General features: G+C 45.4%; 1 protein-coding gene across 1 annotated transcript in view; it reads right to left on the bottom strand.

Moving 5' to 3' along the window:
- Nucleotides 1-6,674: 6,674 nt before the first annotated feature.
- LOC128310286 (cadherin-87A) overlaps nt 6,675-12,985 on the bottom strand; it is a 59,731-nt gene continuing 53,420 nt past the window's right edge. Inside the window, exons 11-19 of the mRNA XM_053046890.1 lie at nt 11,562-12,106; nt 11,308-11,446; nt 10,910-11,064; nt 9,633-9,722; nt 8,389-9,549; nt 8,158-8,318; nt 7,990-8,091; nt 7,499-7,910; nt 6,675-7,426 (exon numbers count right to left, since the gene is read on the bottom strand). Of these exons, the coding sequence (XP_052902850.1) occupies nt 7,340-7,426; nt 7,499-7,910; nt 7,990-8,091; nt 8,158-8,318; nt 8,389-9,549; nt 9,633-9,722; nt 10,910-11,064; nt 11,308-11,446; nt 11,562-12,106 (2,852 nt within the window). The 3' untranslated portion in view covers nt 6,675-7,339. The remainder of the gene's footprint in view (nt 7,427-7,498; nt 7,911-7,989; nt 8,092-8,157; nt 8,319-8,388; nt 9,550-9,632; nt 9,723-10,909; nt 11,065-11,307; nt 11,447-11,561; nt 12,107-12,985) is intronic.

Raw genomic sequence — 12,985 nt, 5'->3', positions numbered from 1 at the left:
CTACCACACACACACAACGTGTGTCCGATGCCGGCCGGCTGAGTGCGTGCCGGCGTGGCCGCGAGTGTCTTTTCCGCTTTTGGTGTGTTATTCTTAGCGGCTTGGCCGTGGCGCCACGCTTACCCACACACAAAACAGCGGAAGCAAGCAAAACGCGTTGATAAACGGCTTCTAATTTTGCACCGCTCACCAGCGATGAAACGGTGTGATGCGTGTGGGACCGTGTGTTTACGGTAAGCTATCAACGCGACCGCAACCTAATTGAATGCAGCACACGGGGATCCAATCTAAATTGGTTTGGTTCTATTTGTTTACACACTGCACAGGTAGCCGCGGTAGTGTTGCCACGCACGCTAGAAAAAAACTGAATCTTCTTTCCCTCTCGCAGTGATTCAAACACACCACAAACCGATCGAAAAGTGATTTTGGATTTTTCAACGTTTAAATGCGAATTTTAAAGCAGCGTACGTTTCGCATAATTTACGACTATCTTTTTACGAAGCAAATAGCGAACCACATCGTTAAACCGTTCCATTCCATTCCGATCTGCGCATGATCCTGACCTTGACAGAATGGTGCTCTTTGACAGTCGTAAAATGAGATAATTTAAGGTAGTTTTAATTGGCTGCATGGTGGGAAGATTGTGTGAACGGAATTGTTAAGATGTTGGAAAATATGGTCGGTATTGTTTTGTTAAAAGATATTCTTACGTAAGATGTTTCGAACGAGAACCACTGCATAGCGGGTTATTCTATTTTCTATACAGTACATTGTCTTAATGTTGCAATAAGTCATCGAATGCTTGTTTTAGGAATAGAAAAATGTAAAGCAGAATTTACGTTTAGTTCACAATTAGTAAGTATAAATAAGCTTAGTAAGTAAAAATGCACTATCACAAGAGTTACTTTTATGAATTTGACTTTTATATCAACTTAATGGTTTTTACGCTAATTATTTTTTCTCATATTCAAAGAAAGCCAAACAAGTATGGTAAAATAATCTCAACGCTCAAAAGCTACAAATTAACTGTTGTTTAACATAAAATCACTACTTTTCATAACATTAGTGAACTATTTACCGAGTGGTAGTGGTCAAGAGAGCGAATAAATAAATTATAAAAGTTTTGGTATTTTTGGTGGAACTTCAAAGGAACTTCGGAGACGGAGTGGAATTAAACAACAGGTAACCAGTCGTTTGAGCTAGGGTTAATAGTAATGCTTATTGAAAAGTGTCTAATTTTAGAGTAATTGATTAATTTCGAGTACTGTATGGAGTAAAATTTTTGGACGTTTATTTAGTAAATATTATCGAACTATGCCGCAAAATAGACCTTCATTTGGAAATATCTCAAGCAAAACTCCAGTACAAAATCCTACCGTGTTATGATGATCCCGGAAGTTGGGTGGCTCAAAACGCGATATAAACATATGACTTTTACCTATCCCCAAGTAGAAACCCTTTTGCTCCGTTTTTCTCTCTTTCACTTCATCTGCTTCTGCTTCTGCCAATTTGGCCAAAGTTGAGATGCAAACGAGCGTCGATGTGCAAATAAAAAATAAAACAACATATTATCCCCGAGGTGGGACCGCTTCGTTACCGACCGACCACAATCGCAATAAAATAGTCCACCAGCTGTCTCCCGTTTTCACTTTCAACACGTTTGTATACGAGTTGGAGGTAAAAAAAAGGCAAATCAAACCGAAGGCAGGCCGTTTTGAATTTATGCGCGAATGTCATCCGTTTGCAACATAATTTACTTTATTTTTTGCATATTTCCCCAACCACCCGGAATCTCTGAAATCCACCCCAAGAGCACACACAGTCTCGGCCTCTCGGGGCTGCTGGAGTGCTAAGGCAGGTGAAAGGTGGAACCCAAGAATGTCACCTCCGTGCTACGGTGGCAAACTCTCATGACAATTGCATCGGCATTCAGCATTCGTTCAATCGTCGATGATATTTCGCCTGTCAAATGAACTTCATCCCCGGCTTCGCCCCATTGCTGCGCCCCAAAAGGTCTCCCGATCGCGATCGTTCTTTTGATCTGTATTCCGACCCAGACGCTCGGGAAGCTGCTACGGGTAGCCGCGTGCTTCGTTTCATACACCGTTCGCTGGGGATATTCAATTGATCGACCCATAGCTAATGCCCGTCCGCACCACGGTTTAGAAAGGGACGCGATCGACGATCGACGAAACGGTGGCCGCATGGTGAGCGTTTTAAAAATAACATTTCATTCCAAACCAAATCAAAGGTAAATAAATCTTATCACATGCAAAACCGTTTCGCTTACCGCTTGCTGCCGGTTTTTCGCTCGACCATCTCCTTAACAACGCTTTGATTATTGTTTGTTGCTCGGGTGGCCTTTGGGCGAAAACAGAGGTATTTCATATCGAAGCTGCCCTTTGCTGGCTCGGAGTACTCGTGCGTGCTGAGTGAGGTAGTACAGATGGTGCGCAAGCATGGCGGAGCTGCGGTCATGAAGAAGGTTTTCTGTAAACGCCAAGTGTGTTCGAGTGTACGTTTCTGTGCTTGGATAAAAATAAAGAGCAAATATGTTTATGTCTAACCAAACCGCTAGGTTGTCGTCGGTTTCGATAGTTGTTATGTTGGTTTCATTATGTTGCGTCGATTCTCTTTGAGCTGAATTCGTTTAGCAGCACAGGTTTGATGATTTACGGATACTGTTAAAATGTTTGTTTTGCAAGCCTCAGCCTTTTTAAGGGATCGTTCAATCAATTGAGAGAATTTTTGTTTTAAGTTTTTGTAATTAAAATTTAAATATTTTTGCATGATTTTTCTCAGGCTAACCTTTGTAAATTTTTTTTTGTTAATGAAAATTCGATATTGCAATCCGAACAGTAATTATTTGGTTAATTTAAATTTTGCTACTAAATTCGAGCGAAAACATAAGTGCATAATGCATGATTAGATCTAAATATCCTTGAATGTTTTAATTAATTTTACAAAAATAAATAATGCTCTGTAAAAATAAACTTAAAACAAATTACTGCTCAAAACGCCAGTTAACAGGGCAAATATGCCTAAAGGTTAGTGACCCTATCTGCATCCGACACTCGGAACTCCGTTTAACAGCCACAGCTACTGTTCACACGTTTGCAGCTGTTTCGAAAGGGCTTTAAAAATAAGAGAAATACACCGAATACCGAAAAAAAAACACTCGCACGCAAAATTAAAGCCGATCACGAGTGGCGAAGCGTTTGTGAATAAAAAACAATAACAAAACAAAATCAGACAGAACCACGCAGTACAAATAAACCAATAATGGAATGGCGCACACATGAGCAGCCAGCGAGCGACCAGAAAAAGAAAAGAAACTCCCGGAGCATGAGCTACGCCACAACATGCTCGAAACCGAAACCAAAGTTTTTGGGGTGAAAATTGCGACAAATGTGTTACGTAAAATAAGGCGTACAAAAATATCGACACCCACCAAAAAGGTCAACCCTTACGGGGTGGTTTCACCCGGATGATACACACAAAGAAGGTCACGGAACGCAATCAAAAGATGTACGATTAGTGTTCATGCTTTCAAGGTTACCAGCACCGTGCGGAATGTTTGAATTAATGCTAAAATATTTCATTTCGTTGTTAGAATGTGTGTGGAAGTGTATTTTGATTGCTTTAAATAACCGTGCGGATTCGGTGGCACATATTTGATCAGAAATATGTTTAACTCGATAATGTTTGCAAGCTGTTTGCAACTTCGGTAGCATAATGATTGCCCTTAAGGTTAGTACGAAAGTCTCCAGCATCTGCGTGCGACAGCGTTGACTACATATGGGTAAATTAATTGCACTCTCTCGCTCTCCCTTTTCAACTAACAACGGCCGGATCGTCCACAATCTCGATCAACCTTCGAAGAAATTCCGGCATTTCACGGCAACCACGCGAAGTTGGCAGATTGCTGCAGTTCGAGTAAAGTTTTATGTTATGAAATAAAGTGTAATCAGGAAAAGCCACCGAACCGATCAGCATGGGCAACAGAAAAATACCGCTCGACGGAAAGAACCACGGAAGGGCCCACGCTGCACAAATAAATCATTACCGATGCTATTCGTTTCCCTTTCGTTCACAGCTCGCTGCTCCAGTTCTTGGCCTTGGCATGGAAGGTGCTACGGCGGACGGCGATCGAACGACCAGGGACCAGAGTAGGCTGCAGCTAATGCGCCGTTCGGTCGCTGCCGTTGCTTTGCCAGTAAATTCAATTATGAATGCTTGATTATGCGCGAAACCCAACAACGCCAACGGGGAGCCTCTCGGACGTTTGCTTTATCCCGGATACGTGTAGGGGTTGTGTGTCCTGATCATCATTACAAGGTCCGCATCTTTCCTGGCCTATTTTCTTTCAGTTTCTCCATCATCTTCCATCTTCTCCTTCCGGCGTTTATCAATAACTTGTACGGGTGAGGCCGTTACCGATGCACTGATACCCGATGGTAAAGGTGTAATTTAAAGCTAACCGTATCAGCAGTGCCGGAACTGTCCTTGCCTGCTAAAACGAGACATGTTGCTGCATGTTTTGTATTGATCACATTTGAGTTTTCGTTGTTCAAGCCCCTCCAAAATGATCAGTGAGAAGTGAAAGTAAGTTTCAGAACGCTCGCCCTAAAACCATGTTTATTGCATGTTCAACACATTGCATAACCAAAGGCGTTTACGGTTTTTTTTTGAATGGTGAAACAGGCGGTTCCAAAAAACGGCAGTAATATAGAAATTCGCGTTATAATTATCATGTTTTTAACTATAGAAACCATTACAAAAGACAACGAAATTATAATGTTAAATAAAAATGATAATATTGTATCCAAAAGTTATGAAACTTAATGACCATAAAATTGCACATTGAAATAGACACTACCAAAACAGCGAGTATTGCTTTGTTTAAAAACTTTTATTTTCCCTAAGATTGTGTTACAACTCTTACAACTGTCTGCCATTGTCTCTGTATGGGTTCATCATTATTAATACAATGTTTACACTCTGTTTATTTACTTATTTTATAACGTGCTTTCCGTTTCGCTAAACTCTCTTACTCATAACTCTGGAAGAGCCCTCGAGCATACACACATACACTCACACTGTACAGAAACCATGGTTCACGGTTCAATGCAAATGCTAGGCGTAACATAAATACAAAAATGTAAATAATATTCATAATTTAACCACGTAAGCAGCTGCACTCCAGTAGAGTGCAAATAAAAACAATTTCACCAAGTACACGCTTATTGAGCACACTCTCTATCCCGCCATCGTTAACACATACTATTGAACTGAGTGATTTCCTTTCATCAAACGTATTGTTTTAACACATATCATCAAAGTTATTTAATGTTGATCAAATTACACACGCTCTTGGGTAGTGTATTTTCTTTTTTTACTTCCATTGTTTGTACATTGCTCTTCACATTGTACATGGTGACGTAACTACTCCGTGTGTGAGCTTTATTCCATTTCGTGGCGAAAACCGTGTTTTAAAATAAAATACTCTCCATGCCATCCACGCTTGGGTTGGCACATGATTGCCCACTGTGCTACGTGAACCGTTTAATTGATTTCAATCAGTTTTTAAACATATTCATTCATTACTTTAATTATGTACAGTTTTATTTTCTCTTTTGTTCTGGCCGTAACTCGGCAACGGATCGCGTCGGCAATGGACAGGGATGGGTATGTGAAGGGAATGGAACCGTTCTTAAGAGGATGTACATTTAACTTTTGGCACGGTACCTACACGACACTCTGCCGGATGGAATTTGATGTCGAAAACATGTTACACTTGTTACATCTACCCTAGGGCGGTAATTTCGATGCGGCCAATCGCACATTGACCAACACATGCTTCGGTTTATGCTCAGCTATTGATAAATTGCAATACAAACAGAGCACCACACAATAGGCTTCATATTAATCCGAATCAAACACGACATAACATAGGAAAAATGTTCTGACTGCTGCAGTTCGAGTTATCCCAGCGACATTTGAACGTCAAGCGGGGGGAGGGCTTCCGTGCAGTGAGCTACATTTTTCAATTTGGATCCTTTCATTAGTTTAATTGAATGCATTAAAAGCAATGTTTAAAGAGCAGAAGCCGGTAAAAAAGCAAAACAAAAAAATGCCCACAAACATTGTACACGCGTAAATTATAATGAATGAAAATGAGGTTAAAGTTAACGAATTATTACGCATGATAGTGGGGAGCGTGGGTGAGCGCGATGTTTCGGGTGGAAAATCCGACCGGGAACGGAAATGATTAAGCGGCACGTTATGCGGCTTATAGGATCAACAATCAATTGTGTGTCGGAAGCTCGTATGATGTGAAGCATTTTTTTTTTTGTTATTTCGGCCGTTGCTTTGTTTCGTGCTGCTATTGTGCTGCTATTTTTCCTTCACATTAATTTTGCCACCGCAGAGCTCTCGGTTATCGGTTTGCATGCAAGGGATGGTTTAAAAGAATAATGAGCATGAAGCGTAAAATTGCGCACACTAATGAATTGACCACCAATCGAGCGGCTAACGGGTGACATGTTGCACCGTTCCACCGTGCCATGCTTAACAATGATGTTGTACAATGGTGGTGCATCGAAGGCAAATGGGACGCAAAAAAAAAAACAAACGACGTAATGGAATATAATACGGAATAAATGCACCTCGCTTGCACACGCCCGGGGACGCTCGTAAATGGTCCATCAAAAGAATGATTAATTCTGGATAGAGGTAATGGTGTGATAATGATTAAAAATAAATTAATTGATAGAAGCATCCATAATGCCCCTCATACGATCGGCAAAGAGGGGTGAACGAATGTTGGAAGGGAACGCAAAAAAGGATTTCCAAGGAAAGGTGCAAGCGTCCGTATGCCGTCGAACCGGTTTTTTTTTGTTGTTCTGGGTTTTTCAATCTGTCCCGAAGGCGTTCCCTGCCAAATCGACCCAGCTCAATAAAATCTATTTATTGTCTCTATCATGTAATCTCGTAATTCGCTCAGCCATGAGCTTGTGCGTCATCAAGGTTTGCTTAAGTCTTGTTTCTGTCTTCATCCTCCTGGCCATCCTTTTCGGTGTACGTTCAGGGGATTTGAACTCGTGCGTTTTAGACCCTTGGATCTCCTATGCTACCGTCACCGTCCAGGTCGCTGACGGGTTCTTTTACGATCCACCAAGCTTACGACTACTCCAGTTCTCCTCTGTGCGAATTCCCTACCACTCCTATGACTTCTTGGAATGTATAGAAGGTCAGAGTAAAAGAACACTACAAAAACCCTACTTATTAGTTATTCTACTACACTACGATGGAGCAAGCTCGATCCCGCCGATGCAACCTACATAAGCTCCGTCACGTAATCGGGTTGATCCGTACCGCCAGGTTGTTGCACCTGAAACGTGGAACCCCGGAATTCGAACAGCTGCTGGAAAGGAAACGATACGGTTCAGTCAGGCACGGTGGTGAACCACTAACCAACAACGGCCGCTTTGCTTACCGAAGGAGCCCGACTGTTGCGCAACGTAGCGTAGTCGGCGACTTCACTCGAGCTTGTCGCGCTGGTGCTCGTAACACCGGACGAGCTTAAACCGCCGGGCGGTACCATGGAACTGCCCAGCACCGTACTCAGATTGTTGGTGCCATAGTTGCGCGGCTGTATGGTGGCGTACGTGTTATCACCCGCCTGTGACAGATCGTACGAATCTCTCCGATGCTGGGACAGATGCGGTGGCGTCTGCTGATGATGCAGCTGATGGTGATGGTCAAGCCCGAGCGTCAGCGACAGCTGCGAGGATGGGTCTTGGGTGCTGTTGGCGCTGTTCGAGTTGTTCATCGACTGCTGCTGGGACATTTCCGGCTCGGAAAATACCTGCATCGTGAGCTCCTGCTCTTCGTAGAGCTTTAGCTTTCTGCGAAACGAGTTACAAAGTAATGTCAGGAGGAGGGTAATGTTGGTTGGGTCAAAAATGCATCGCAGCCTGTACTTACTGTTCAATCCACAGGGGATTTTCGGTCGTATTTAAATCTTCTATAATTTGCTTTTTGATAAGCGCATCCTTACGTCTCGTTTCGCTGGGTATCGAGATAGACCTGAGAGGACATTCAATAGATCATTTACACCACTTGCCCATTGCAGTGTTCAGTAATTTTGCTTACCAATGTTTCAGACAGCAGCAAAGTACGATGAAACTAACAGCTCCCACGAACAACACAACCAAAAGCGCAATCAACGCTGCCAAAGCTAGGTCAAACTCGTCCTGCGCAGTTGTGGCGTAAGCCGGTACCACGTTCAGTATCGAGAATCCAGCGTTATAATCCTGAGAAACGTCAAACAAAACGTGTCAAACATAAAGGTCTCGAAGGTAAATTTGCTTCACTCTAGCCTACCTGAAGAAAATCGTATTTGGCATCGATTTCGCGCAGAATTTCCTCGACCGGCACGATCATCTGCGTCGTCATGTCAACCGCGTGGAAGTACATATCGCACCAGTCCATGCGGATGCGCCCGAGGCTGTCCACATGGTAGCGAATTTCATCCACAATGATGAGCCGCTGCGTTGCGTTGCCCAGCTCCGACACGATCTCGTCCCGATCCTGGTGCACCTCGGACGGCGGACGGGACAGTATCATGCGCACCAGCTGCTCCGGATTGAAGATCCACACGTGCACGCGTGCCGCCGCTTCGCGTTCCGGCGATTCGACCTCCTTCGCCGCAATCTCCAGCACGAACCGGTCCTGGTTGTACTCCGCCATGTAGTTGGCGGTCACCACACGGCCCTCCTTCGAGATAGCGAACGGGCTCGGTACGATGCTGCCCGTCGTCTTGCTAGCACCGTACTTGTACAGATACGACCCGCGTATGAACAGGTCCAGCGTAGCGTTCACACCCAAATCCCGATCGGTCGCATTAACGATCGTGACCAGCTCGTTGATCGAAGCCTTCGAGCTGATGCCGGCATAGTACACGTCCCGCTTAAACACCGGCGGGTTATCGTTGATGTCCAGCACGTGGACCCACACCTTTGCCACGGTGGCGTTCCGCTCCAGCTGTTCCATCGACAGCAGCGCCCGCTCATGTTCGCTCACGTACAAATCGGGCTGCTTGCTGGCGAGCACGTACAGCACGTACATGTCGTTTTCCTCCCGATCGATGGACCGGTTCGTGTACAGGTCACCGCTCGTCTTATCCACGTAGAACGCACCATCCTCGTTGCCGAGCAGCATGTAGTAGAAGATGGCCGGATTGGGACTATCTAGGAACGCCTGTATTTTGCCGATCCGCACATCACGCGCCCCATTCTCGGTGATGTAGAATTTGTACGGATTCGAGGCGTCCGGAAATTCGGGATAGTTTTCGTTCACGTCCACCAGCAGCACCGTGAGGAAGCGCAACGTTTCGAACCAGGCGGGCGTGCCCTGGTCGCGGGCAACCAGTATCAGCTCGTACCGTGACTGGCGCTTCCGGTCCAACTGACGGCGGATGCGTAACTCACCGGACATTTCGTTTATGCTAAACTCTCCCGTTTCCTGCACATTTACACTGTTCACCTGCTCAAAAAAAAAGGACAACGATTGCAAATTTCGTTCGAAAAAGGATAATCATTCCGAGCATATAGGATAGAGCGACGTACCTGGAGATAGTATAGCACTTTACCGTTCGATCCGGAATCATTGTCGGTCGCTTTGACAGTCATCACCAAATAATCGGGAGTGGCTAGATTCTAGAATAGAGACAAAGACCGGTGATTACTCTGCTGGTATTCCATGATGGTGAGATGAGCATTACTTCTATAAATTGATAATTAAACTAATCATTCCTCAACGTTGATACAGGGTACCCCACAATTCTTTGACAGTTTCCCACCAATTTTTGAATCCATCCCGAGATTTTTTGACTGCGTCTCATATATTTTTGAATCCATCCCACAAGTTTTTGACTGCGTCCCATCAATTTTTAAATTCGTCTCGAGGTTTATTTACGGTTTCCCATATATTTTTGAATTCGTTTCGAGGTTTTTTGATTGGGGTGGTTCGGTTGTGTATTGATAGCCGTCAAAAAACCTCGAGACGAATTCAAAAATATGTGGGACGCAGTCGAAAAATTATGGGACGCAGTCAAAAAATCTCAGGACGCAGTCAAAAATTGATGAGACGCAGTCAAAAAATCTCGGAAAATACTTAGGACGCAATCAAAAAACCTTGGGAAAGTGTCAAAAAATTGTGGGATACCCTGTAACTTGCCATACTTCTAGCACTTTAATTAAATAACAATTATTATTTTAAAGGCATTGAACTGCAAATAACGCCTGAACGGCTTGATTACGAACTCAGCAACATCATTCAAACAATGTCATTTCAACGTCAACATTGAATGCTTAATGAATTCATCTGCTCATCAGAAATGAAATTATTCCGTATTGGAAATAAATAACTCACGATCGGCGAAGGGATATCGCCGGATGTTCATTCCACCGTTTGCAACATTCAATAAGCTGGCCCTATTTGAACACCCGCCCACATCTGCCCTGCAGCACTTCTTTTTCTGTTGCAAACGGTGGAAACGTTGCACGCGTTGAGCAGCGCCCCCGCACCGACAAGGACGCACTCTGTACGAATTGAACGTTTTAATTTGAAACCACGCGCGATATCGACACCAGCGCCATGCATGTGACGCAACACACCCGTTACGATATTACCACCTGAAGCCGGGTGCGGCTTCACACGCCCGGTGTACGGTGTTTGAGTGAAACTTTCAATAGAATTTTAATGAAAAACTCAATTAAACACGGCACGATGCGGATAACGTCCGCGCCGGCCGTGTACAGAACATACAAAAAAAAAACCACCACGCACGGCATGATATGGCGTAGCGCGCGGTTGGTACACCGAACGGGATAAGCATTGTTACCTCCGGAATTTCGACCGTCGCATTGTAGAGTGCCGGCATGATGAACACGGGACGATGCTGATTGATGCTCTGGATTTCGATCACTATTGTGGCTGCATCGTTGTGCGGTCCCGAACCTAATCCATCGCGCGCCTCTATATCGATGCGGTACTGACCTGCAATGGAACACAGACGCATAAGTATCACCGGGTGAAAGAAAGTATCACGAGCGCGCGAGGGGGGCCCACGGGCGAAACGGAACATTCATTACGGTGTAGGCTAATAAATTGATATATAACATGGCCACATCCATCGAAGAAGGATGTCATCGTCATCGATCGTCACTCCGTCGGACCCGGTCCATTTCGGGCGACAGTGGGTAAGTATTCTAATTTGCTCCTCCCACACCGTACGCTTACCGCTTTTTCCAATTAAACTAGCCCCGGGATAAAGGATGCCCGAGTTAGCGTCCAGCCGGAAAATTCCCCCGACATTATCCGACAGTATGGCGTACTTAACGTCTCCTGCTGCTCCCTCGTCCGGATCCGTCGCCATTACCTGAAAAACCAAATAGAAAAAAAACCCCCCCGGATGGACACAAACGTTAAAACGTGATGGGCGGATAGGTGGACACGGTGAGATCAAGTGAAAGTGAGTGCCATTCTGAACGCACCTGCAGTATGGCTGCCGGTGGATGGAGTGCCGCATTTTCCGCCACCGTTGCATGGTAGATCTGCTGCGAAAAAGTTGGCCCATTATCGTTCTCGTCCAGTATGCGTATCTGGACCGGGGCCGTAGTGGACCGTCGCATTCCTTCCGGTGCACGATCCGTTGCAATCGCCGTCAGGCTGACCTCCTGCTCCGCTTCCCGATCGAGTGCGGATGCGTTGTGGACCGTGATGGCGCCAGTGTCCGGATCGATCCCAAAGTTCGCACTGTGATCGCCCACGATCGTGTACGTCAGCTGACCGTACAGACCGGCATCGGCATCGTGGGCCCGCACCACACCGACCAACGTCCCGACCGGGCTGTTTTCTCGCACTTGCAGCATATACTCGGCCTGTTCGAACTCTGGATCGTTGTCGTTCGTGTTCACTACGTCCACCGTGAACTGGGCCGTTGAGGTAAGCTGCGGCACGCCCGTATCGACGACGGACACGTTGAACTTTATCACCGGCGCTACCTCGTAGTCAATCCGCGCCTTGCTCCGCACCAGTCCTGCAAACGATAAGTCGAAATGTTTTTGCCCAAAACGGGCGTGCGTTAGTTTAGTGGTGCGTTAATTTTTCACGCCACATAATTAGAATGTCAAATTGTGCATCAACCCCTCCCCAAACGAATGCACTCGCACATTGCATTTCGGAACACACAATATTGTGCGCCCGTCCGTGCAGGATGGCTGCATTTGGTCATTAACGCTTCATAACTCTCGCACCTCGGCCTCGGTCCGTGAGCGGCCCACGGTAGGAAATGAAATATAATAAATTATCAGTTCGTACTGCACCACTGCCGCGCGCTATTGTGTGATGCTCAGCGAAATGTTGGGGCCCGAATGGGCCCTGCACAGCGAGGCCCGTCCTTGGCCAATTGGGTTGATACCGGGCATGACTTCTGTATTGCGTGTGTTGAAACCAGTTCGATGCTGCACCCGTTATGATGGGGTTAAAATGATAAAATAATTACAATTTTAGCGGTGCATTGGCACCCGTTGTGCCCCGGCCAGGGTTGGAGCTGTTGCACCGTACACCCGGTCGTGCTGTGTTAATTCGTTGATGCCGCATCAGATTAGGTGACGATTTGGCTCCATTTGTGTACGAACCAGCCGGGAATGGGCGAGGAACAGCGAAGAAGTGATGAAGCGAAACAATTGCGATGCTGAATGCCAATGTTTGATCGTCCTTTTGAACTAGAGCTGTGCGCCTAAACGGCACCAGACTGTGCTGCTGTTGAAAATTAATCTGCACAACAACGAACTGTTTGACAAATGCTGCGGTGGAATTATAGTTCGTCAGCATCGAGGGCTTTGTTTGTGTGTTTGTCGATAATGCAACAACGGATTAAGTTGTTCCGTGCAAAACTGTTTGTCCTTTCTGTTTG

The sequence above is a fragment of the Anopheles moucheti genome, chromosome 2, assembly GCF_943734755.1.
Source record: "Anopheles moucheti chromosome 2, idAnoMoucSN_F20_07, whole genome shotgun sequence".
Lineage (NCBI taxonomy): Eukaryota > Metazoa > Arthropoda > Insecta > Diptera > Culicidae > Anopheles > Anopheles moucheti.
The sequence above is the reverse complement of the archived record's forward strand: the minus strand, read 5'-3'. Positions and strand labels throughout refer to the sequence as shown.